Source organism: Dendropsophus ebraccatus, chromosome 1, assembly GCF_027789765.1.
Source record: "Dendropsophus ebraccatus isolate aDenEbr1 chromosome 1, aDenEbr1.pat, whole genome shotgun sequence".
NCBI lineage: Eukaryota > Metazoa > Chordata > Amphibia > Anura > Hylidae > Dendropsophus > Dendropsophus ebraccatus.
Genome location: NC_091454.1, coordinates 228401707 through 228428111, shown reverse-complemented (window position 1 = coordinate 228428111; position 26405 = coordinate 228401707). Strand labels below are relative to the sequence as shown.

The following is a 26405-nucleotide window of genomic DNA, read 5'->3' as shown; positions in this document are numbered from 1 at the left end:
ATAATGTAACCACCTGCTGTGTCCCTGCTCCAGCAGCTCTCCCTGTCACCTGACTGACTATATAATGTAACCCTCCACCTTCTGTGTCCCTGTTCCAGCAGCTCTCCCTGTCACCTACTGACTATATAATGTAACCACCTGCTGTGCCCCTGCTCCAGCAGCTCTCCCTGTCACCTACTGACTATATAATGTAACCACCTGCTGTGTCCCTGCTCCAGCAGCTCTCCCTGTCACCTGACTGATTATATAATGTAACCCTCCACCTTCTGTGTCCCTGTTCCAGCAGCTCTCCCTGTCACCTACTGACTATATAATGTAACCACCTGCTGTGCCCCTGCTCCAGCAGCTCTCCCTGTCACCTACTGACTATATAATGTAACCACCTGCTGTGTCCCTGCTCCAGCAGCTCTCCCTGTCACCTGACTGACTATATAATGTAACCCTCCACCTTCTATGTCCCTGCTCCAGCAGCTCTCCCTGTCACCTACTGACTATATAATGTAACCACCTTCTGTGTCCCTGCTCCAGCAGCTCTCCCTGTCACCTACTGACTATATAATGTAACCCTCCACCTTCTATGTCCCTGCTCCAGCAGCTCTCCCTGTCACCTACTGACTATATAATGTAACCCTCCACCTTTTATGTCCCTGCTCCAGCAGCTCTTCCTGTCAGCTACTGACTATATAATGTAACCCTCCACCTTCTGTGTCCCTGCTCCAGCAGCTCTCCCTGTCACCTACTGACTATATAATGTAACCCTCCACCTTCTGTGTCCCTGCTCCAGCAGCTCTCCCTGTCACCTACTGACTATATAATGTAACCCTCCACCTTCTATGTCCCTGCTCCAGCAGCTCTCCCTGTCAGCTAACAGAACACAATTCAAGCCCCTGGAGACCTGGCTCTATATACACCCAGGGGGAGAATGATCATCATACACCCTTGCTGTACGCCATTGTAAAGAAGCAGATTTGCATGCGTCTTTTTGGAAATTCAGCCTGAAAAAGGCGGAAGGGCTTTATTTAATAGTGGCGTATATTTGTACCAACCTTCTTAATTCTCCCCCTCATCATATATACCCAGTCTATATACACCCGGTATATATGCACCTCTTCTATACACTCCAATCTATAAATACCCAGTTTATACACTCCAATCTATATATACTGTACCCCATCTATAAATATCCAGGTTACCTGATGCAGCCGGCCAATCAGTGCTATGACAGCAGCCAACATAGCTGTTACCCTTCAGGACCTCCCAGTTGCTTTCCTGCCATGTTTATAGGTTGATCTAAGCCGCCAAACCTGTGGGGAGGAGACTATCGCTTTCATTCAAGCACCACGCGGTATTCGTTCCAGTATCTAGTACTTTCAGGAACCGCAATACTGGAGCAAACAATCCTGTTCTCTCACCTCTAATTATATTACTGCTGTAAGTACAGTATACTGAGGCCACAATGGCGCCAACATGGTGGACAAAGGTGTCTATGATGTTTGTGTATTTATAATGTGTAAAATAGAAGATTTTGATGATAACAATAATAATTTAAACAATATAATGTAGTGACAATAATAATAATAATAATAATAATAATAATAATAATAATAATAATAATTCTTAAAGTTTAGCATTTTGTATTTTAAAATTGTATTACTTGTATTATTATTATTATTATTATTATTATTATTATTATTATTATTTATACCTTATATTTATAATGTATTTTCTATAGTACAATATTGCATTAATATTTTTTATTATTTTACTATTTATATTGTTTTATATTTTGAATATTGAATATTCTTTATTAGTAGTTTTTTTTCTTATACTATTATTTATATTGTGTTGTTAGTATATTTTTATAGTTTTATATTATTTAAATATTTTCTTTTCTTTTTTTTTACTGCTATTATTTTATATTAATTTATTTGATGATTTTTTTTTTCACTTTTATTTTTATATGTACAATATAAATCAGGATTTCTCTATCTCTGGTATAGTCACGTGACGGTTTGGCTTGAACACAATGTATCTAATTATTTTTACCGTAACATCTAATTACTTTTACTGTGATTTATCTAATTATTTTTACTTTGTTGTATTTAATTATTTCCTGTGTAATTTTCCCTTCCTGCTCCCGCTTGGCTTGGTGACTCCATCTGACGCCACCTCTCGGGATCTCCTCTCTGTCTCTTCATTATTTCTGTTGTTGTATAACCTGCCGATTCCTCCGGAGACCCATTAACCTGAGAGGAGACGTGATGCAATAGATCGGAGTGTTAACCATTCCCAGCCTCCTATGTCAGATTCCTGATCTATGAAGCACCTAGCACAATGTATACCAGGCCATAGACTTCTATCATATAAACAAGCATTGTATTATGTGTGTTATAAGTGAATACATTATCATCATCATCATCATCATAATAACAACATAAATAAACAATAGGACACAGCAGACAATGGTTCTAATAATTCTACCTTTATATTAATGATAACAATGAGTCACATGTCCATGACCTCATCTCATAGTGATCACACTGACTATGCCCTGACCTGGAGGTACAGTGCAAGAGTCCCCAACCACCAGGACCCCCTCCTTGTGTCATACATAATGCATTCTCACCGCTCATACAGTATGTGGGTCCCCAATGCCAGGGCCATCCTCTACTAGTAGGTAACTTACAGCAAAACCCTAGTTAGGCCAATGGCGATCACTCTTTGCCAGATCAGTGGCGGTCTCCTGCAGCTGCTCCTATGCCATGGAACGACGGCAGCAGATCATTGCTATATTAGTCGTTTGTCTTTCAACATGTGTTGAAAGACAAACGACTGCAATGATCAGCCAACATCGGTTATGTCGGCTTATCATTGCCTTCTTATCGTTTCATGTAATAGGGCATTTATTGCAGTGCAGTGGATCAGTGGTTTGGATTGTTGCCTTGAAGTGCTGGGGTCCTGGGGTCACATTAAGAAGACTGCCTTACAGTGCTGGGGTCCTGGGGTCACATTAAGAAGGCTGCCTTACAGTGCTGGGGTCCTGGGGTCACATTAAGAAGACTGCCTTACAGTGCTGGGGTCCTGGGGTCACATTAAGAAGGCTGCCTTACAGTGCTGGGGTCCTGGGGTCACATTAAGAAGACTGCCTTACAGTGCTGGGGTCCTGGGGTCACATTAAGAAGACTGCCTTACAGTGCTGGGGTCCTGGGGTCACATTAAGAAGACTGCCTTACAGTGCTGGGGTCCTGGGGTCACATTAAGAAGACTGCCTTACAGTGCTGGGGTCCTGGGGTCACATCACTGCCTTACAGTGCTGGGGTCCTGGGGTCACATCACTGCCTTACAGTGCTGGGGTACCAGTAAGAGCAAGGCGCCTGAGCAAGGAGTTTGTAAGTTCTCCCAGTGTTTCCTCCAGTTGAATCCAGTGCCTCTTAAGTGATGTCTTCTCTGATCGGAGTTGCTCATGTTCCCTTGACCTCTCCCGGGCACAGCCCATCTCTGTTAAATCTGCAAGACAAACATTTTAGGCTCCTCAATCTAGCATCATTCTCACCATACAAACTCAACATCTGTTTTGCTCCGCACAGTAACACTATCAAACGTGTGCCCCCATGCAGTATTAAGGGTCAATTTGGGCACTAAAATAGTACTTAAGCCCCCTCTATACTTTCCCATAGCAGAAGGTCCCTTATCTGTGCCCACATGTAGTAGATAAATCCACTCTGTGCATCCATATAGAACACAGACCCCCGTCTGTGCATCCTCAATATACTGTAGTAGTTGGGCCTTCTCTGTGTCTCCATATGGTAGTTACCCGAATCTCCATATGAGGAATGTCTCCTCAAAAATATCCCAGTGGCATAAAATGTATCTTTTATTATTCTTTATTAACCCTTTATGCCAAAGGTCCTTGATGCATGGATTTCCGGGTTAAATTGAATCAATGTTCCTGTAAAGCTGTAAGTTCCTGTATACCTTTACTGTACTGTCTTGAAAAACACATAATAATAATAATAATAATAATTAAAAAACATGAATCCCCTTTTAAACTCTTTACAATAAAATATTTAATCCAATAAATCTCTCCCCCCCCCCCAATTACATCCATGCCCCGTCCCATCTATTGAGGCGCCTGTAGTGGCACTATCCACAATATACATATCTTATTTTGCTCCATCAGCCATTCACAGACGACAGTAAATGACGCAAGGTAACCTGTCTTTCAGCGAAAAATTGCTGCTGGTAGTAGCTTGAGAAGGGTGTTGTATCATATCCTCCTAGATATATACTCTAGGACGAAAAATGTCTTATACCACTCAAGAAACCACAAGATAATCCTGGATAATTCTGTGTTTGGGGGATGGGTTGCATGGTGCACTTGGTGGATGCAGTGACCTGCAGTGGATAATATATACCTAAGCTGCAGATGGTCTCATTGTCCTTCACCATGGGCAGGAAATGTGAAGATGGGGTTCTTTAAGAGTCTGCAAATAGACTGGGGTCATTTATTAAGGAGTCTAATGTGTTCAACTATTCTAATAAGGGTTGGTGTGTATTTTGGTCCAATATTTTGTGACTAATCGATTAAAATGTTGTACTGCCTTAGTGAATGTATCTAAGTAAAAAGGCACAAAAAAAGGCCTAAAAATAAAAAAATTATGCAAGCATATTCACCTGATACTGACCAGACGTAGGCCTGCACCTGTTTTTTAAAGTTACAAATGATAAATTTGGAGCTAATCCCAGATAATTCAGATTAAAAAATATTCGCCCGTCGAATACTGGTTCATAAATAAGACTTAGACACCAAAAATGGGTGAAAAAGTCCTTGATAAATTTCCCCCTATGTGTTTTTTTTTCTAGTCAATTAGCATTTTTGTGGTTCCCTTATTACGCATAATGACCTGGATATTGCAGAATCCGGCGATCTCTGTGTGTACAGCCAATCCAACATGTGAAGGGATGAGTTACACCAAGTTGACAAAAAGCCGGTCAGTCAATGTTGTTACAGTCCACGATTGGCTATGTTCACAGAACGTCAAAAATATTGAAAAGGTGGACAATTTTCATATTTAAAAAACGTCAGTTTTCGTCGAGATTTAACTGACTGCAATGGCAATGCATTGAAGTCAATGGGAAGACAAACATTCAATGCACACAATGTATTGAATAACGGACGTTTTTGCCGTTGGCGTCAAAATAATTAACATGATCCTTATTTTCGGACGTCTTTTGCAAACAGCTGACTTTTTTTATTAGTAGTTCATACACAGTTTTTTTTTTTGTCACCGTTCTTTCTCCGTTTTTACTATTAAATTCAATGGGCTTTTCAATTAAGCCGCATCCAAACGGCAATTAGTAACAAACTAGAATAATGTACAAACACCAGTCTATGGGAAGGCCAGGCTGCTAAATGACGTCCGTTATTTTAGACTCAAAATAACGGACGTAATTTTAAAAGGAGCTGAAAAAATGTTGTGTGAACATAGCCATTGTGTTGGATCTGGCAGAGGGTGTTACATGTCGTGTACAAGTGTCTGAAGTGGTTACATTTTTAAGAGATCCCTCAATCCTAGGAAGGAGTCGGGGAACCTATGCAAAGGAGTTTTTTTTTTTATTTATATTGTTTATTGGTAGTATATACAGTAGTAGTGTGTTGTATATAGTGATGCATAAAGCTTGTTAACCCTTTTCCCTATCAATTATCCTAGCGAATGTGAGCTTGGTGTCTCATGTCAAACTGACTAAATAAAAAAAAATTATTCTAATTTAAATAATGAAAAACTCAATGGAAGCAAAATGGATTATAAAAAAAAAACTTAACTTAGAAATAAAATGTAAATAGATGCAGCACCAGAAGGAGGGTCAGGCCTTCACCTGCAGCAGATGCTTAAAATGGGAAAGGGCAGACACTTGTGTGGGAGAACTGCAAATTTAATAAAAAAATTAGAAAAATCAACTAAAAAAAAATAATCGATTTTTAATAATAAAAAATCTATTAAAATGTTGAAAATTAAAAAAGTTGAATGAAAAAAAGATTGATTTTAAAAATGTTTATTATTTTTTTATTAAATCAAATTTTTATAAAAAATTTTGATTAACTAAATAAATGGTAGCTGCAGTTGTTGTTGCTTAAGGGCAAAAAGTGGCATGGAGGTTCTTCCAGGCAATGGGGTGGGGTGTTCCATGTGCTGCCGCATAGATACTTAGGCTGGGTTTGAACCCAAAGCCGAACCACTTAATGGTCACGGATGCCTCAGATAGCATTGTGTGTTTTTTTACACCAAGACTCAGACTAAGGCTCTGGTGGGAGGGCTAGGCTTGCCAGAAGCTCTCTTACAGATGGTCCTTCAAAGCTGACTTGCGGCTGAGACACCAATGGACACAGGGAAGAGGAAACATCCTGCTCTTGGCATGGATTGGTGTTGGCACTGCTTTGGGAGGACCCTTCTGATGATTGCTGGCTCTGGGATGAATACTGACTGCAGTGGAGCTGGAACTTTAAAGGATCTTTTACACAATACCAGCCTGGCTACTAATCGCTTGACCACTTGTCCTACTGGGTCCTACAACCTTAATCCAAGCCTGTTGTCGTTCCTGAAGGCTGTTAATTATGATGGCATTGTAACTGTTACCAGACTGCAGCTCACACTGGGTCACTCTACATCTACATCAAAATAAAATAAAAAAAATCAATTAACCCCTAGGCGACCTAGGACGTACCGGTACGTCCTGAGCTATGAAGCGTCCTCTGGAGCGGAGCGCGCTTCATAGCAGGTGAGGGCCGGCTGCATTCAGCAGCCGGGACCTCACCGGTAATGACACGCTGCAGCAATCGCGCTGCCGTGTGTCATTAACCCCTTAAACGCTGCGATCGCAGCGTTTAAGTGTAAGTGACAGGGGGAGTCCCCTGTCACTTACCAATCGGGACCCCCGCAGTGTGACTGCGGGGGTCCCGATCGGTAAAACGGACTGCCGGAGGTCTCTCACCTTCCTCCGTGCGGTCCGATTGGCGATCTGCTACACTGAGCCTGCACAGGCAGGCTCAATGAGCAGATCGCCGATAACACTGAACAATGCTATGCCTATGGCATAGCAATCATCAGTGTAGAAATCCAAGTACTGTATGTACAAGTCCCTCAAAGGGACTTCAAATGTGTAAAAAAAAAGTTAAAAACACCAACACACAACCTCAAAACCCCTCCCCCAATAAAAGTCTAAATCACCCCCATTTCACATTATACAAATAAAACATATAAAAATAAATAAACATATAATATACCGTAGCGTGCGTAATTGTCCGATCTATTAAACTATAACAAGCGTCATTACGAATGGCGTACACGAAAAGAGGAAAAAAAGTGCGCGGATTACCGATTTTATGTTACATTATATATAAAAAAAATAATAATAAAAAGTGATCAAAACGTCCGATGTTCACAAATATGGTATTTTAAAAACTAGAGATCATGGCGGAAAAAATTAAAACCCCCATACAGCCCCGTAGGTAAAAAAATAAAACCGTTATAAGCGTCACAATAGGCCCATTTTATTAATATTTAATTGCCAAAAAAAAGGATTTCATTAAAAAAAAATATATAACATTAGAAAATTTGTGTAAACCTGCATATGGTTGTGTTCGGACTGATCTATAGAATAATAGTATTATGTCGATTTTACCATATAGTGCATTACGTAGACACAGGAACCCCCCAAACGTTACCATATTGCAATCTTTTTTACGATTTCACCTATTTATATCTTCATAAATAATATATTTGGATTCCATCATACATGTTATGGTAAAATGAAAGACGCCATTACAAAGTACAAAACTGAAAACTGAAAGTGTTAGAACTCTTAGAAGGGGAGGAGGGAAAAAATGAAAACATTAAGATCAAAATTTGCGCGGTCCACGGGGTCATTTTGGGCCTGGTCCTCAAAGGGTTAAAATGGAAATTAAACTGTCAGTTACTTTGGTGAAAGGGAACTTAAAGGGGGATTGGAACATGTTACATGGTTTATTAGAAAGTTTATATATTTTATGCTGCTTTTTTGCTAGATCCACTGCTGTCCATGATAGAATTTGGATGATTGACTGGCTGATTGACTTTTTTTTTTTAAATTGTGATTTTCCAATTTTTTACACTTTTACAAGAACATGTATTAGCAAATTTCTGTAATCGCCCTTCTGTAATAGTCCCAGTACTGTAGCTTCTATAGTTTGGCTGTTTTATTGAAATAATTGAATAATATTGAAGTGTTCATCTTAACGAGTTTGCGAAATTCGCGAAGCTTATGAAATGAATTTCCATCTGCTTCGCTCATCTCTTATTGATAAGTAAAGATTATTTATAATTTTATTTTAAAGTTGATGAGATTGAGCTCCATAGCTCACGATTTCTCAGACCATAAACAATTGGGTTTAATAATGGGGTCACCACACTGTAGAGCAAGGAAAGAGTCTTGTTCACTTTTGTTGACTGCCGTCTGTTGGGGGTGACGTATAGAGAGATCATGGTGCCGTAATACGTACACACAACAGTCAGGTGGGAACTACAGGTGGAGAAAGCCTTCTGACGCCCAACCATAGAGGAGATTCTCAAGATAGCAACGAAAATATTAATGTAAGTTGTTACAATGTAGATGAGAGTACAAACAAAGACGGGAATAGTTTGAGCAAAGACCTCAAATTCTACGGTTGAGGTATCGGAGCAAGAGAGCTCTAGGAGTGGAGCAAAATCACAGAAGAAGTGGTCAATGATATTAGAGCGACAGAAATCAAGAACGCAGATGAGACTTATGGTAATTGCTGGTAGAATCAAAGCGCACGCCCATGAAAAGACCGCCAAGTAGAGGTGTTGCTTGAAACTCATGATGGAGGAATAGTGTAAAGGCTTGCAGATGGCCAAATAGCGATCGTAAGACATTGATGTGAGAAGAAGACATTCTGCTATTCCTGTGGCTGCAAATACGTAGAGTTGGGTGACACAACCAGCGAATGATATGGCACTTCCTCCTTGTAATATCACCTGCAGCATTTTGGGCACAATATTTGTAGTAAAGATGACTTCACTTAGGGAAAGGTTTCTAAGAAATAAATACATGGGGGATTGAAGACGGTGAATGACAGATACCAAGATGATGATTAAAACATTTCCAGCCACCGTCAAGACATAGATGAGCAAGAACAGGATGAAGAGGAGCGGGGCCAAATTCTGGATATCATCGAAGCCACGAAGAAAGATTTCTGTAACAGTTGTCCTGTTTGGTTCAATCATAATCTAGATATTGAAAAGCAACAGAATTGAAAGAAGTCCTATACATCTATATTGTCACGGTGCTTTTGTATAACACATCATTATACATATTATCTCCTTATGAGGCCTTATGCACTTGGTAATGTTATGTCTCTACCCATCTTCCAGGTTGCAATATTATCAAGGTTCTCTACCTTATAGGTATAGTTCAAAGAGATGAATGTCTCTAACATACGGCCCCACAAGGAGGACCATAGACATGAACTTGACCCCTTTTTTTATAAGGGGGTAATTAAAAAGTTTTCTATATTTTTTAAATGTTTTTCTTTAAATACTTTATACCTATATTCTTTTTTTTTCTTTTACTGTATTGTATGTTTTGTTTATTTTTTATCATTTAATATAAGTTTATTAGAGTAAGGTTTCTGTGTTGGCACTCACGTTTTAGTTGTTTTCCTTATCCAGTTGCTTTTTGTTCTTCCCTTTTGTTTATATGTAACTAAAAACATTAAAAGCTAAAATAAAAAAAGTGATCTAAAAGAGATGTGGAATCAAGACAAGACAGAACTAACAATACAACAAGATAATGTAACCCTAGGATGGAGCGGCTATCTTACCGTAGATGGTGTATACGTAGATTAGACTTGCACGATGTAGCAGGCAAAAGCTGCTAATCTTTCCAGTATCTTAGATGTATTTATACAGTAGAAAAGATAGACAAAGCTCCAGATAAAACAAAAACTCCCAGGACAAAAAGTCTGGGGATTTATATTAATAGGAGCCACAGGGCTCCTGGTCCCAGCTCCCCCTGTCTGTTACTGCAATTCCCGTCCTAACGGCCTCTATTTGCTCGACTTCATCACCTTACCTCTGGCTTGACTTTTGTCTATCCAATTGTTACTTAATTCTTTAGTACGCTGCCCGTTTGGTTCTGACCTTGCCTGTTTGACTATACCATATTGTATTTGTTTTTCTCAACTATCCTAAGGGATGCATATTTAACCTGTTCTCTACAGAAAAAGAGGCCATGTGGGAGTATATAAAGGAGAGTTAACATAAGGGCCATTGTGCCCCTCCTTTTCTCCTTTGGGGGCGGGATTCTTTTTTGTGGGCAAAAAAGATGGTGGACCTTGTATTGACTATTGTGAGCTTAACAAGATCACGGTCAAAAAACAGCACCCGCTGCCTCTCATCCCTGACCTTTTTAATCAGATTGTGGGTGCTAGATGGTTCTCTAAGATAGATCTGCGGGGAGCCTACAATCTGATTAGGATTAAGGAGGGCGATGAGTGGAAGACTGCCTTTAATACCCAAAAAGGCTATTTCGAATATCTGGTCATGCCTTTTGGGTCATGCAATGCCCTGGCAGTCTTCCAGCATTTTGTCAATAATGTCTTCAGCGAATATCTTGGTCATTTTCTGGTGGTTTATCTTGATGACATTTAGATCTTTTCCCCCGATTGGTCTTCTCACATTTTGGATGTCCGTACTGCCATCAAGCTTCTGAGAGTAAATTATCTGTGGGCCAAGCTGTCAAAATGCCAATCTGGCATACAGGAGATCTCATTCTTGGGGTATAAAATAACCTCAAACTCGTTCAGTATGGACCCTCTGAAGGGAGTGACCCAATAGTCTTAAGGCTTTGCAAAGGTTCTTGGGTTTTTCCAATTACTACAGGAAATTCATTAAGAGGTTCTCACTCATAGCAAAACCCCTTACTGAAAAGGGAGCGGATCTGGTTAATTGGTCCTCAGACACTATGGCATTTGACAGACTTAGTCAATGTTTCTCACAGGCTCCAGTGTTAATACAGCCAGACTTTGAGCGTCCTTTTACCCTGAAAAGGTACGTTCCTCTGGTGTCTCCATCCACTTCTCCTACTCCACTGGTCATCCAGGGGGAGCTGGAATATGAGGTGGAGAAAATTCTCAATTCTCTTTGGGTACAGGGTTCCATACAGTATCCGGTCCACTGGAAGGGCTTTGGTCCAGAGAAACGTATGTGGGTTTCTGGGAAGGACATACATGCCCCACGTCTGGTTCGGCAATTTCACGCACGTAATCCGTCTAAGCCAGGTCCATTCAATAAGGGTCCTGAGGCCAATCTCCTATCCAAGAAAACAAAGATCAAGCAGAAAACTTGTGAATGGCTAGGTTCACACAACATTAGTTTTGAGTAAAGAACAGATGCTGATTGCAATGCAATGCCGCCCACTGTATTCACACAGCGTAGTGTTGTTTAGAACGGGCGTTAAAATAATGTACCTGTCTATTATTTCCGGACGCTGTTCACTAAACAGCATCTGAAAATAACAGCTGTTGACACAATGTAAGGTGCAGCGTCGGCCGCACATTACATTGAAGTGAATGGCTAATTGTTTTTGGCGCACACCTGACGGTGCCCGCAAATCAGTAGTAAAACAAGAACATTCCTAATGTCCTAAATGCAGCCCGGATGACGGCAGTTTAACAGCATCTGTTGCTATGCAACGGACGCTCTTAAACCAAGTGTGAACATAGCCAGTCAGTTAACTATACATGTTACCAATATGTCTTCTTTATGTGGAAAATGTCCACTTGATTTTTTTAGAGACAGAATTCATTTCTAAAGATTAAAAGGAGTTCTCCAGTCTTAGAAAAAAATGGCCGCTTTCTTCCAAAGACAGCACCGCTCTTATCTCCAGTTTGGGTGCAGGTTTTGCGATTTACAGTAGTTCCATCGAAGTGAATGGAGCTTATTTGCAAACCACACCTGACCTGGAGACAAGAACGTTGCTGTCTCTGGAAGAAGTTGGCCATGTTTTGTAGTGCTTGATAACTCCTTTAAGAGGCCTGTGTGCTAGAAACCCCCATAAAATACCACATTTTAAAAGCTGCCCCTCAATACAGGATTATAGACTTGTATTTAGCCTTGAGATGGTTCACAGGAAATAAAACAAAACAAAGGAGAAATGTCATTCTAATTTTTTATGTCAAATATTCAATTTATATCTTTTTTTATTTTTATTTTTTGTGTGTGTGATGGGGGGGGCAGTACTTATAATAACAAATAACAAGTGCAAATAGTTTTTATTACATTTAACTGTTTTGACTAGAAATATGTGAAAAGATTGAAGGTTCGGTTCAACCTGAGTGAGTTTTGAACAAGTTGGGTTTTTAAAAAGTGGCCTAAAGCTTTCAGGTAGTCTAAGAGTGTTTTTAAGTAAGTTGGGCCACTTTTTAGGCAACAGTGTATATGGCATTGAGGAAGCATGTAGGGCATATGGCAAAATCTATGTAAGATGCTCTGCCCGTGAGCATCCCAAAATTAGACCAACAAATTTGCCACTTTATACAGTGAAGATGAAATGCCATTGATTTTTTTTAAATTAGGTTCTTTCCTACGCAGTAGCAGTAAGAGGTTTGACACCCTGTACAGCGGAGAAGAAATGGCAGTATAATTTTTATTAAAAGTTAGCACTGTTGCCTTGCAGCACTGGGGACAGGGACAATGAATGTATATCGGTGCCCACTTTAAGGAGTGGTACCCACCCCGTACAGTGTAGAAGAAGATATGAGGGAATCCTACTGATTAGAATTTTTCTAACAGCCCAATCAAGGGATTGGAATCTGCAGTTTTCACACCACATAGAGACAAGAAGAAATGCCATTGAATTTTATGAATACATTTTCATTTTAATGCAATTTGATATTTTTTAAATACAAATTTTATAACATTTTGAAATAATGAATAGTGATGAGCAAACCCATGGATATTCAGGTTTGACCAGTTGGTTCGATTTTGAAAAACAAAGTCTAAACACCTGGACTTTTACCCAAACTTTTGCATGGACACAAAACCCATCCCAAGACTATGGGGATCTGAACATTAGGACACAAAAATGGCTGTAAAATGGGTGTAGAAAGGAGTAGAAGGGTGCAAACCAAAATGGGGGTTAACCACAGGACAGTTCAAATTTAATTTAAATCCTTAACAGAATTTTATTTATTTCATTTTATTGACTTTTAAGCAGTGTATCACTGTAACTTTTTATTTAATTTAAATAAATTTTTAAATTAGTATTGAATTTGAAGTTTGGTGGGACAATGAGCACCTAGACATTCCCATGCCTACATCCTCCCTCTAATTTACAACCCTGACAATAACTTCACTGAGTGACCACTGTGTGTGCCTGCTAACTGGGGAAGGGTGTGTGTGTGTGTGTGTGTGTGTGTGTGTAAATCTCCTTATAATTCATGGTGAGGGCCTGATGGTAAATCTCCCTATAATTCATGGTAAGGACCTGGTGTGACCCTCTTATAAATTCTTGTAGATATAAATAATTAAATAACAATACAGTTTTTCTAATAGCCTGGAATTTTAATGATTACACTTTTAATCCAATCTTTTAATGATTGATTGTGTGGCCATGATTTTTTGTTAAAAAGGTGACCCCTTCAAAGAGATGCAATGAATGCAGGAGTGCAGAGTAGGCTGAGCTTCTAAAAGAAAAATTACCAGGTCTGTGAGAGCCTGAATTCTTAATGATATTTTTTATAATTAAAATTCCCCTGAAAATTTAATTTAATTAAGATTATAATAACACCCCGTTGTTGATCGATCGACCTGGTTGATTCTGCTTGAGAATTAGCTACTTGGTAAAATTGATGAATTTGAAATAGATTTTTAAATTAAATTTGACAACGATTCCAGGCCCTAGAATTTTAATGAACACACTTTCAATCCTTGTATGCATGGGGCTCCAAACTGTGGCCCTCCAGCTGTTTCAAAACCACAATTCCCATAATGCTCAGACAGCTAAAGCTTAAGATTTGTAGCATTGCAATTACTGGAGGGACACAGTTTGGAGACCCATGCTTTATGGTGCTTTCACACCTACAGGATCTGCAGCTGATTTTCTGCAGCAGATTTCATTTAAATAACTAAACACAGCATCAAATCTGCTGCAGATCCTGTAGGTGTGAATGCACCCTTAATAAGTATCTAAAGGAGAGCAAGTGTGTCTGTAAAGACAATATCCATGCCAAGCATGATAAACATTTGTGAAGGATTCAAAGTGGGCGAGAGCCTGGTGTGACCCTTTTATAAATTCCTGGAATTAGGGATGAATAAATAACAAGACAATTTTCCTAAGAAGCAATGGAGTTTGAATAAACACTCTTTTAATCCTTTAAAGGGGAACTATCAGCAGGTTAGACGAATCTAACTTTGTGATAGACCCGAATAGTTAAGGAGACGTCGAGGAGGATAGTGTGTCTTTTACCTTCCTCCTTGGCGCCGTTCTCGTGCAGGTCGGCGTTTGCTCCGTGGTCCAGTGAGATCTTAGGAGTACTGAAGGCTGTTAGGAGCACTGCCCCGCCCCCATCTGGCTGGCCCGCTCCATGGAATATAATTAGGAAGGGGTCGGCCGAGTGCCGTTCAGCACTATGGGGGGCGGGCAGTAGTCCTCACAATCTTACCAGACCATGGAGCAAACGCTAAACTGAACGGCACTGAGGAGGAAGGTAAGAGTCATACCGCCTCTTACCTCCTGTGCAATAGGGGGCTATCAGCAGGCTAGGTTAGTCTAACCTGCTGATAGTTTCCCTTTACTGTGTATCTATGAGAGGTCAAGTATGCAAGTGCAGGCCTGGAATTCAAAGACAATATCCAATGCCAAGCACGATTGAAATTTGTGAAGGATTCAAAGTGGGTGAGAGCCTGGTGCGACCCTCTAATTTTTTTTATTTGATGGCAGATAATTTAATTTTATTTTGAAATTGTAATTTTTATTTTCATTTTAACCCCTTCATGCTGCATCTAGTTTGGGCTTTAATGACCAGGCTCATTTTTCAAAATCTGACCTGTCTCACTGACAGCTTACAGCTCAGTGATGCTTTAACGTATGCTAGCGATTCTGTGATAGTTTTTTCGTCACATATGGCACTTTATGTTTGTGGCAAAATTTGATCACTACTTTGTGTGTTTTTTTGTGAAAAACATCAAAATATCATGAAAAATTTAAAAAAATTGCATTTTATGAACTTTGAAATTCTCTGCTTCTAAAAAAAAAAAAGTCTTACCACATAAATTAGTTACTAAGTCACATAACCAATTTGTCCTCTTTATTCTGGCATAATTTGGTAAACATATTTCACTTTTTTAGGGTGTTATGGGGCTTAGAAATTTATCAGCAAATTATCACATTTTTGTGAAAGTTTCCAAAAATGATTTTTTTTAGGGACCAGTTCTTTTTTTAAATGGATTTAGAAGGCTTGTATACTGAAAACCCCCAAAAGTGACCCCATTTTGGAAACTACACACCTTAAAGAATTCATCTTGGGATATAATGAGCATTTTAACCCTACAGGGGCTGGAGGAAAGTATTCACCATTAGGCTAGGTTCACACTACGTATATTTCCGCTCGTAGTGCGAACCGCGAATATATGTACGTAGTTTTGAGTTTGATGCGTTCGCTTGAAAGTATACGATATACGCCCGCACAGTACACACTACGTATGAGTTTACGATCGCATTGTAAACGCCGCCGGGAAAAATGAACAAGACCATTGTTTGAGGACGGAAATGTTCGAACTCACGGCCGTGGATTTCCATGCGGTCCCGTACGGAGTACTTATTTCAGTCAAATTGAACTTGATTTTTCGATCCAAAAGGTTCTGTGTGGTTTACGGGGCTGGGCGAAGATTTTTAAGTAAATGACCTGCTTCAGATCGCTTCGAATCAAGCTAGGGAAGCATAACTGTACTACGGGCGTATGTTCGTAATGCGTACGCATCCGGCCACATGTATATTTTTCACACGCCCCTAGTTTCAGCCGCACATGTACGGCGGCGTAAGAACTGCATACGGATTCGTACGCAGTGTGAACATAGCCTTAGGCCGTAAAAAAATGGAAAATTAAAATTTTCCAATAATACATACGTTTAGATTAAAGTTTCTCATTTTCAAAAGGAACATGAGAGAAAAAGCACCCTGAGTAAAAAGGTACCCCATATGTGGGCATAAACCACTGTATGGGCACACAGCGAGGCTCAGAAGGAAAGGAGCGCCAATTAGCATTTCCAGTTCAGATTTTGCTGAAGAATTTTCTGAGCGCCAGGTGCGTTTGCAGTGCCCCTGTAGTGTCAGCAGAATAGAACCCCATAGTCACCCCATTTTGGAAAGTTCATCCCTCAAAGAATTCATTTTGGGGTGTGGTGAGCATTTTGCCCCACAGGTATTAGAGGAAAGTATTAAAGATTAGACCGTAAAAATGAAAAACTCGAATTTTTCCAATAATATGTTCGTTTAGTTCGAAATTTCTCAATTTCACGAGGAACAAGAGAAAAAAATGTACCCTAAAATTTGTAACGCAGGTTCTCCTGAGTAAAAAGGTACCTCATATGTGAGCATAAACCACTGCATGGGCACACAGCCGGGCTCAGAAGGGAAGGAGCGCCAATTAGCTTTTTCAATGCAGATTTTGCTGAAGAAGTTTCCAAGCGCCAGGTGGGTTTGCAGTGCCCCTGTAGTGCCAGCGGAGTAAAATCTCGCCATAGGTCACCCTATTTTGGAAAGAGCACCCCTCAAAGAATTTATTTTGGGGTGTGGTGAGCATTTTGACTCCACAGGTATTAAAGTATTCAAAAGTAAACATTAAAACGGAAGAAGTTTCTGGGCGCCAGGTGCGTTTGCAGCGCCCCTGTAGTGCCAGTGGAGTGACCCCCCTCCCTATAAGTCACTCCATTTTAGAAAGTACACCCCTCAAAGAATTCTTCTTGGTGTGTGGTGAACATTTTGACCCCACAGGTATTAGAGGAAAGTATTCAAAATTGGCCAGTAAAAATGGAAAACTCAAATTTTTCCAATAATATGTTGGTTTAGTTTGAAATTTCTAAATTTCACAAGGAACAGGTAAAATCTGTAACGCAGGTTCTCCTGACTACAACGGTACCCCATATGTGGGCATAAACCACTGTATGGGCACACAGCGGGGCTCAGAAGGGAAGGAGCGCCAATTTGCTGGAGCAAAACCACAGCTAGTAATAATTATTAGAATAGTGCAGTTACTAAAAAAAAAAAAAAAAAAAGAGATTACAGGTAATGTGGGGTGGTTACGGGCAACCTGCGGTGGTTACAGGTAATCTGGAGGTGGTTACGGGCAACCTGGGGTGGTTACGGGCAACCTAGAGGTGGTAACGGGCAACCTGGGGTGGTTACAGTCAACATGGGGTGGTCACGGGCAACCTGCTGTGGTTACAGCAACCTGGGGTGGTTACAGGCAAGGTGGGGTGGTTACGGGCAACCTGGGGTGGTTACAGGCAATGTGGGGTGGATACGGAGAACCTGCTGTGGTTACAGACAATATAGGGTGGTTACAGGCAACCTGTTGTGGTTATGGGCAACGTGGGGTTGTTACGGGCAACCAGGGGTGGATACGGACAACCTGTTGTGGTTACAGACAATCTAGGGTTTTCACAGGCAACCTGCTGTGGTTACAGGAAACGTGGGGTGGTTATGGGCAACATGGGGTGGTTACGGGCAACATGGGGTGGTTACAGACAATCTGGGGTGGTTACGGATAAACTGAAGTGCTTATAGGTAATCTGGGGTGGGTACCTGTAATCTGGCGTGGTTACGGCAATCTGGAGGGGGTCATTGGCAATTTGGGGGGGTCAGAGGCAACGTGCGGTGGTCAAAGGGAACGTGTGGTGGTCAAAGGCGAGGTGAGGTGGTCAGAAGCGACGTGCGTGTATACTTGTACCGAACAGGATTACATGAGGCACTGTCCTCCCAGTATCTTCCTTTTCGTTCCTTCAATGGTCTTCTGAAAGCCACCAGCTCCTCAGCACAGACGATCCCACAGCTTTAGGACCTTATTATCCCTGCCTGCAATCAGCAACCTTTCCTTGGTGTGAACAGAGATCTGAATCTGTGGACCTTGTAACCATGTTTTCTGCATTTTTGCGATGTATGTGGGTGGGTTTATATCCTGATCATCATGTGCAAGTGAAACTACTCCTGCACATGGTGTATAGCTGTACAATGTTGCCTCCACATTAGTAACATTGTGCATCTGTTAGACATTGTGTGATGATAAGGTTTCACCTATACATGATAATCTAGTTATACACCAGCTCCCTCTCAGTAGGTAAAGTGAGCACTAGGGATCCGAAAGCTTGAGTCGTCTTCTGTTCTCTATACCTCACCTTTTATTTGGCAGAAAGTAGGGATGAACGACTGGCAAAATAGTCAGGTCTGGGTAAAACACAATAAGATACAGGTAAATGGTAGTGAGGAGTACGGGAATGTCTTGTTGTTCAGAAAGGTTGAGCTACCTGTCACTGTCCTGATCGGCCACAACTCCTGGCTGCCATAGCATCCCACCAACTGGACACGGCGTTGGCCCGGGCCAAATTAACACACCAGTATAAAAAGGACAGAGGAGGGCGACCAAGGTCATTAAAGGAATGGATGGGTTACAGGACCAAGACAGGTTATCAAGCTTGAAGTTACTTACACTAGAAAAAAGACGTCTTAGGGTCGATCTGGATAAATATATTACAAGTTATGGGCATCAGATTACATGTGATAAGACGCTGATCCAGGGATTATTCTAATCGCCATTGTCGGTAAGAAAGTTTTCTCCCTCTGATGGGGCATATGGCCTCTGCCTCATAAGGCTACATTCACACATCCGTAGTGCAGCCCGTGACCGCAGCCTGCACTGAGAATGTGCATCTGTAGGGCTCTGTGCTTCATGGAGCACTACATTGCCGCTTCATTTGCGGCACGGATCACAGCCCCGTACACCCATACGGACGTGTGAATGGGGCCTTTGAATAATTGCGGACAGAACAAGAGAGGTGTAAATGTGGCCTAAGGGTTTTTGCTTCCTCTGGATCAACACATTAGGGTTATAGGCTAAACTTGTTGGACTCGCCCGGCATGGATCCCCTCCCCCAGGGGCGTAGCTAATGTCTCCTGGGCCCTGAGGCGAGAGGTCAACTTGCCCCCCCCCCCTTTCACAACCAAGTGATGCTATTGGTAATATATATATATATATATATATATATATATATACACACACACACCAAAACAGAACTTACCAATAACACCTGCATATAGGAAGAGAAAATATTATCACCATACATATTACCCCCATACTGTTAATGACCAAATCCTGTACACTAAGACCAATATTACCAGTATATAGGAAGGAAATGTTACCGCAACACCACTACTACCATCACCACCACATTGTTACTGACCAAATCCTGTATACTAAATCCAATAAAACACAGTACCAGATCACAAGTAACAAACATCACCACATACTGACTAACACTACCACATACTGACTGATACCACCATCGCTGCTACTGCATAAGATCCACTGTACACAGATCACTATCACCTCATCCAGGCAAATAGAGGCAGACCCAGCTCCACACAGGTTGCATACACCATATACATCACAGTGCAGTTACATCAGGTGACTCACAGGGGACGTCTTCTCTAATCGGAGTTCTTCCCTTTTCATCTTCTCCATCTGTCCTGGGCCATTATGAGAACTTCTCAGTGCCACGAATCCACAGAATCTGTCAGACAGACATATTAGGCTTCTCACTCTGGCACCATCCTCATTTCTATACACACTGCACATCTGTACTGGCCCCTTTACACCCTCATTTAGTGGGTAGGCTGATTCTGTGACCCCTTATAGTATATGCCCCCCTCTGTGTAGCCTCCTTATAGATGGTCCCCCTCTGTGTATCCCATATAGTATATGCCCCCCCGTGTATTCCCTCTTATAGATGGCCCCCCTGTGTTGTCCCCCTTATAAATGGCCACCTATGTTTTCCCCCTTATAAATGGCCACCTATGTTGTCCCTCCTTATAGATGGCCCCCTCTCACCCTATAGATGCCCCCCTCTCCCCCCTATAGATGGCCCCCTCTCTCCTTCCCCTTATAGATAGCCCCTCTCCCCTTCACCTTCATAGATACCCCCCTCTCTATAGATGGCCCCCTCTCCCCTCATAGATAGCTCCCTCTTCTCCCCTCTATAGATGCCCCCCTCTCCCCTCATAGATGGTCCCCTCTCCCCCTCTCTATAGATGGCCCGCTCTCCCCTCATAGATACCCTCCTCTCCCCCCCCCCATAGAGAACCCCCTCTCCCGCCATAGATAACACCCTCTCCCCCCATAGAAGCCCCCCCTATAGATAGCCCCTTCCCCCCTCTATAGATGACCCCCTCCCCCCCTCTATTCTATAGATAATCCCCTCCCCTCATAGATAACCCCCTCTCCCCCCATAGATCCCCCCCCCAAAGATAGCCCTCTCTCAATAGATGCCCCCCTCTCCCCTCAAAGATAGCCCTCTCTCCCCTCTCTCTATAGATAGTCCCCTCTCCCCTCATAGCCCCCTCTCTATAGATGGCCCCCCCTCACCCCAGATAAAAAAAAAAAAAAAAAACACATGCAACTCACCTTACAACTCGCTCCCCCGTCGATCCTCACTCCTCCTGCAGCCTCCTCCCTCCTGCAGTCTTCCCCCCGGCTGATGTGCGGCTGCCGGGGGTGTCCGGTCCTATCCCCGGCAGCGCACGCATCTGGACTCCCTGTACGCTGTGGCTGGGAATTCCGGCACAGAAAGCAAGACGCTCTCTGTACCGGAAGTCAGGGCCCCAGGCGGCACAGGGCGCGGACCGGACACCCCAGGCAGCTGAACATCAGCCGGGGGGAAGAGGGAGTCAGCCTCTTGTGACCGCAAGCAAAACAATGCTTGCGGTCACAAGAGGGATTGACTGGGGGGGGCCTCGGGGGCCCTGTGGGCCCCCCTTGTGGCGGGCCGGGTCGCAGTGGCGACCGCTGCGACCCCGGTAGTTACGCCACTGCCATCCCCCACCCACCCCGGCTGCAGAGATGACAGGAGAGCATAATATGCTCTCCTGTCATTGCATCTACTACTCACCTATTCCCCTGTGTAGACCGGCTACAAGCGCTCATTGGAAGTGGCCGGGACTACTCTGCTGGAAGAAGAAAGCAGCGTACTCCAGGCCACTTCTGGTTAACATGTACGCCGGTCAGCACGGGGAAGTAGGCGATGACAGGAGAGCATATCTCTGCAGCCGGGTGATGGGGAGGTGATCCGTGCCAGTGCAATCCACACTAGGACACGTCCTATTTTTTCGTTGTGCGGATCGCCCCACAGATTATGTAATCTCAAGATGTAACAATGTTTATCTGAAATAAGGACGATTCATTTTCTGTTGGACTAAAGCAGGGAGGTGAGTCTATGAGATTGTTTGAGTCTTCACTGTGAACCCTGTAACGTTGGTCAGGACGGTCAGTGGTTGACTAAACAAATATTTCCTATATGTTGAGCTGTCTAGAAAACGATCTTCAAAAATGAGGAATCAGGACGGCAATAATGGGGGTTCATGATCCCTTACACTTTTTCAAATGGTAAATTCCAGGGAATCTCTGGTCTAGCCAACACTGATCTAATGGCAACACCATGAACCATAACAGACATCATCCAATGTTGACATACAAAGAAGTCATGTTTAATACCAGATAACCAAAAAATCATTTAACAAGGTAACAAATAAATGAATTCAGAAAATTTCTTAAAAAAGACCAATCCGACTGAAACAAAAAAAATACTTGCCACACCTGTCACGAAGTGCAGTTTGAATGCAAAGTGGTTGAGTCTGTACGTTAAGTGGTTTGGGCTTTATGAATTGCAGAAAATCAGAAGATGAAGAAGAAGAAAGAAAGAAAAGGGATAACAATGTATGGAGTTATCAAGCGTAGTAGTAATAATAATACAATGACTTTATCACATTATATCTAATATATTTGTGTCTTTCTTCCTCGCTGAGCTGATAATTGGTTCCAGTCTCATAATGGTCTCTGATCTGTTATGTGTTTTGGGTGGGAATATTAGTATATGGGGACATAATATGTTTATCCCTCACACCAGGTGATGAGGGGCTTCATGTTTTTCTCTCATTGATACCCCAGAGGTAGGGAGATAATTTTTCTTACCAGACTCAACAATGGATTCCCCCAGGTGATTGACGGTATAAAAGAGACAAGAGATGTTACAGACAGGAAGGATTGGGTAACCGAGATACATAAGAAGATACAACCGGACCAGAAGCACAGATTGTCTCTCATCTCCAGGGGCCAAAACTGTGAGTAAAACCGGGAGATTATCTCCAAAACACTAAACATTATTGTCAAACAATGGAAAGAGTTCATGTCGGCAGGGATAAATCTGAAGACAATCCCCTTGTTAGATTTTGTACTTGTTGACTGCTCATAAATATACAAAGACATTATTTATTGACATAAAAGAAATACAATAAATTATTATTAAATGCAAAGGGAATAATATTACTGAATAAAAAACTGAAAAAAAAATGGTTGTGTCCTATTTGTAAAATACAAAAGAAATTTGATTACTCAAATAAAAAAATAATAATAAATAGAATACCATAAAAAAAGCATTGCCATTATACAGTTGTAACACAGCGGGAAAATGTTAAAAATATGAATTTAAAATAAAAACAGGAAACATTTAAAAGTGTCCAGTTTGTAAAATAAAATAAAAAAACAAATACATTTTAACAACTTTATTTAAAGAAAAAGAAACAAAGGATATATTTGATTTATCTTAGTTTATCCTACTTTTTTTGTTGTTGTTCTATTATTATTTTATTTTATTATTATTAGCTGTACTTTATCTGATTATTGTATTTTCATGTAATTTTGAGTGTTTTTGTTTGAAAATATAATTATGCTTTAATTTATGTTTTTTTTTTTTTTTTTTTTTTTTTATAATATTTTATTTGTTTTCCCCTTTCCTGGTTGCATAGTTAGGCCATGTTCACATGTAGTAAACACCGGCCATTCTATGACCCGGCCAGACCACAGACCAGCCGGTGTTACTGATGATCATCCCGGCCAGTACTCTTCACTACTAATGAATTTGGATGCAAGCTGGAAAAAAAATAACCCTAATTTGCTTGACTTTTATCCTTACAAACCTAAAAAAAAAAAAATACAGATGGAGGCAGCAAACAACCCCCTACAGGCCACTGGACCTCCCCCATTCTATACATGATAGTTATATGGACGATTATCCTCCATGATGTTTTCCTTTGTTTGGGTCATCAGGTCAATGATATTTGTATGTTCTGTCACTGTCTCCATCCAAGGTAACCATCACCTCTGCCCTCCGTGCTCTGCGCACACAGGACTTGTCTTCTCCAGTCATCTCAGTCTTCTCATATTATTATTATTATTATTATTGGAATAAATCACTCAGTACTTTTCAGTAATCCTAACAGTATATAAAGTTACATGTAACCTATACTGTAGTACAGTATAAAAGAGCTACAGGCTGACGGTAATGCAGCGTCATTATTACAATATAATTATTGTATTGTTATTATTATTATTATTATTTAGTTGTGAAATGTTTTAACTTATAACTTGAAATAATCCGGATATTAATATTTCTTGTCATTTATTTAGTTAGTTTATTTACTTTTTATTTTATTTTATTGTCTTTTTTTGCATTTTTACATTCTAGATTAAATAAAGGCTACACATAGGGCTAGACATAGCAGAGATTGTCTGGAGTTCATCCCTAATCACTTCATTTAAGCCGAGCTGCAACACCAGTTAAAACCTAGTTAAAACCTAAGGTTTTTTTTTTTAAGAAGAAAATCTTAATTTTTCTGATGACGTATTTATGATTCTGGGTTCATTTTTAGGTCGGAATATTCCCACTGTAACATGTGTGAAGGCAACGAGACCATAGTGACTGAGTTTGTTCTCATTGGTTTCCAGAATAGCCACAAGTTTAGGGTTGCCCTCTTTTGTCTTGCCCTTTCTGTCTACGTATTCACATTTCTTGGAAATATTGTCATCATTCTCTTGGTGTCCTCCACTTATCGCCTCCACTGTCCAATGTACCTCTTTATTTCAAACCTGGCCGTGGCTGACCTCATCATCACTACCAGTATCGTACCAAACATGCTGCGTATCATATGGCTGGAAGGTCACAAGATGTCCATCAATGGTTGTATCTCACAGTACTTCTTTGTATTTGTCTCCACCTATGCTCAGTGCTGCATCCTCATGGTGATGTCTTTTGACCGATTCTTGGCCATTTGTCTACCGTTACGGTATTCTTCTATAATGAATATAACATTTTCCATACGGTTGATCTTTGGATCTTGGATGATCGGGATTCTTCTCATAAAAGTTGAAGTCATCATTATAAGCCAGTTACAATTTTGTTCCTCCAACATCATTGACCATTTCTTCTGTGATTTTGCTCCTCTTCTTGCTCTCTCATCTTCGAAGGTCGATGTCCTGGCTTGGCTTGACATCTCATTTAACATTGTTGTCATCTTCTTGCCTTTTATTTTCATCATGGTATCGTATATCTGCATCTTTATTGTGATTGTTAAGATCTCATCCTCAAAAGGAAGAAGAAAAGCTTTCTCAACGTGCAGCTCTCATCTACTCGTGGTCTGCACTTACTATGGCTCCCTCATTGGCGTCTACATGTCTCCTTTACGCACAAATGCCTTCTATGAAAACAAGATGAAATCTTTGCTCTTTGTCATGCTCACCCCATTTACCAATCCAATCATATACAGCATGAGAAACAGGGAGATCATCGACACCATGAAAAATGTTTACAGGGGCAGAAAATCCAATCGCTGAGTGGAGAAAACTGGAATACAATGAAATGCATGGGCTCATGGAGCATTCATCATCAAGATGAATGCGTGTCTAAGAGTAATTGTGCCTAAGGCTAGAGTGAGGTTGGGGGGGGGGCACCCAAGGGAAAAAATTGGTGAGGGTTCCCACCCCAACTCTTGGACAAGGACCCCAACTGAACCCTTGTATTAGCTACTAAGGAGATATGAAATGACATGCATTGGACCCTATCTACTGAAGTAGATCAACTAACTGCCTTAGGGTCCTATTACACGGAGCAATTTTTAACGATTAACAACTAACGATAAATAATCGCAAACTAGATGGTTTATTGTTAACCTGAAATCGTTCATCATATTACACGTTCTGTTGTTAGTTAGTTGGTTGTTAGTTTTGATTGTTACTATGATCGTTATTGCGATCGTTACTATGATCATTTTCTCCTTCTGATCCCAGAAAAATAATGAACAATGTGCAATTACACTGAACGATTAGTGAACAAATGCCGAACTTGGGTGAACGAATGTGGAATTACAGCGAACGATTAACGATAATTTTAGGTTCAGATCTAAATCAATGATCAACGACATACAAACGATTATTTGATCATTGCCTGCAATTACACAGAACGATTATCGTTTAAATTCAAACTATATCGTCGCGTGTAATAGGGCCCTTATATTCACATGGAGGCAGTTGATCTTATCTAGAAAGGATGGACAGATAGCCATCATGGGACTTTAAAAATAAATGTTGGATCTCATGGCAAACTTTTTGAAACTTTCCTCTTTTAAATATTTTGGCTCCATATACATGCCTGACTTCCTCATTAGTGATGAGTGAATAGTGAAATATTCGATATTTGTACGAATATCTTACAGATACTCGAACGTTTGATCGAATATTTGATCCCATTAACGTCTATGGGAACAAATATTTGATTATTGAAAAACATCTATTCGACCACCAGGAGGTCACCAAGTCCACAATGACACCTTAGGAAAAGGGAAGGGGGATTTGAACGTTAATTGAATATTTCTCAAATATTTGGCACTATCGAATACCTTACTAGTCGATCGAATATCTAATCGATCGAACAGTATTAGCTCATCACTATTCCTCAGTGTTGGTCACTAAGTCATTAAAGATATGAAATAGAGAGGCAGACGGAAGTGGTGGGAGTAGAGAAGTCACTAGGGGCCAACTAGGTCCTAAAGGTGGTGGAGGTCCTAAGGAGTCTGCTCATTGTGTCCCCCATTAACTTACCCTGACTCTGTGACTCTGCCAGAAGACACTATAGCGATTGTTCACAATAACTTATTAAATATCTTATTGATGTATGTAGTCAGAAACGGTAAAACTTATGAAACAAACCAAATTTATAATAAAATAAATACATAAATAAATATTTGTATAT

General features: G+C 40.9%; 2 protein-coding genes across 2 annotated transcripts; one reads left to right on the top strand and one right to left on the bottom strand.

The window, feature by feature from the left end:
- Positions 1-8360: 8360 nt before the first annotated feature.
- On the bottom strand, positions 8361-9281 carry LOC138786293 (olfactory receptor 10A7-like). The gene has a single exon (XM_069963185.1). The coding sequence runs from the start codon at positions 9279-9281 to the stop codon at positions 8361-8363; it is 921 nt and encodes a 306-aa protein (XP_069819286.1).
- A 1738-nt stretch (positions 9282-11019) lies between these two features.
- On the top strand, positions 11020-24991 carry LOC138786285 (putative olfactory receptor 5AK3). The gene is made up of 2 exons (XM_069963172.1): positions 11020-11105; positions 24031-24991. Exons 1-2 carry the CDS (start codon positions 11020-11022, stop codon positions 24989-24991), a joined length of 1047 nt encoding a protein of 348 aa, XP_069819273.1.
- Positions 24992-26405: the final 1414 nt, after the last annotated feature.

What these genes read in the sequence shown, in the direction of transcription:
- LOC138786293 (XM_069963185.1), bottom strand. Translation starts at nt 9,281, where the DNA reads ATGATTGAACCAAACAGGACAACTGTTACAGAAATCTTTCTTCGTGGC.
- LOC138786285 (XM_069963172.1), top strand. Translation starts at nt 11,020, where the DNA reads ATGGCATTTGACAGACTTAGTCAATGTTTCTCACAGGCTCCAGTGTTA. An exon ending in CGTCCTTTTACCCTGAAAAG is followed by an intron (nt 11,106 to 24,030) that starts GTACGTTCCTCT and finishes GTTCATTTTTAG; the next exon opens with GTCGGAATATTCCCACTGTA.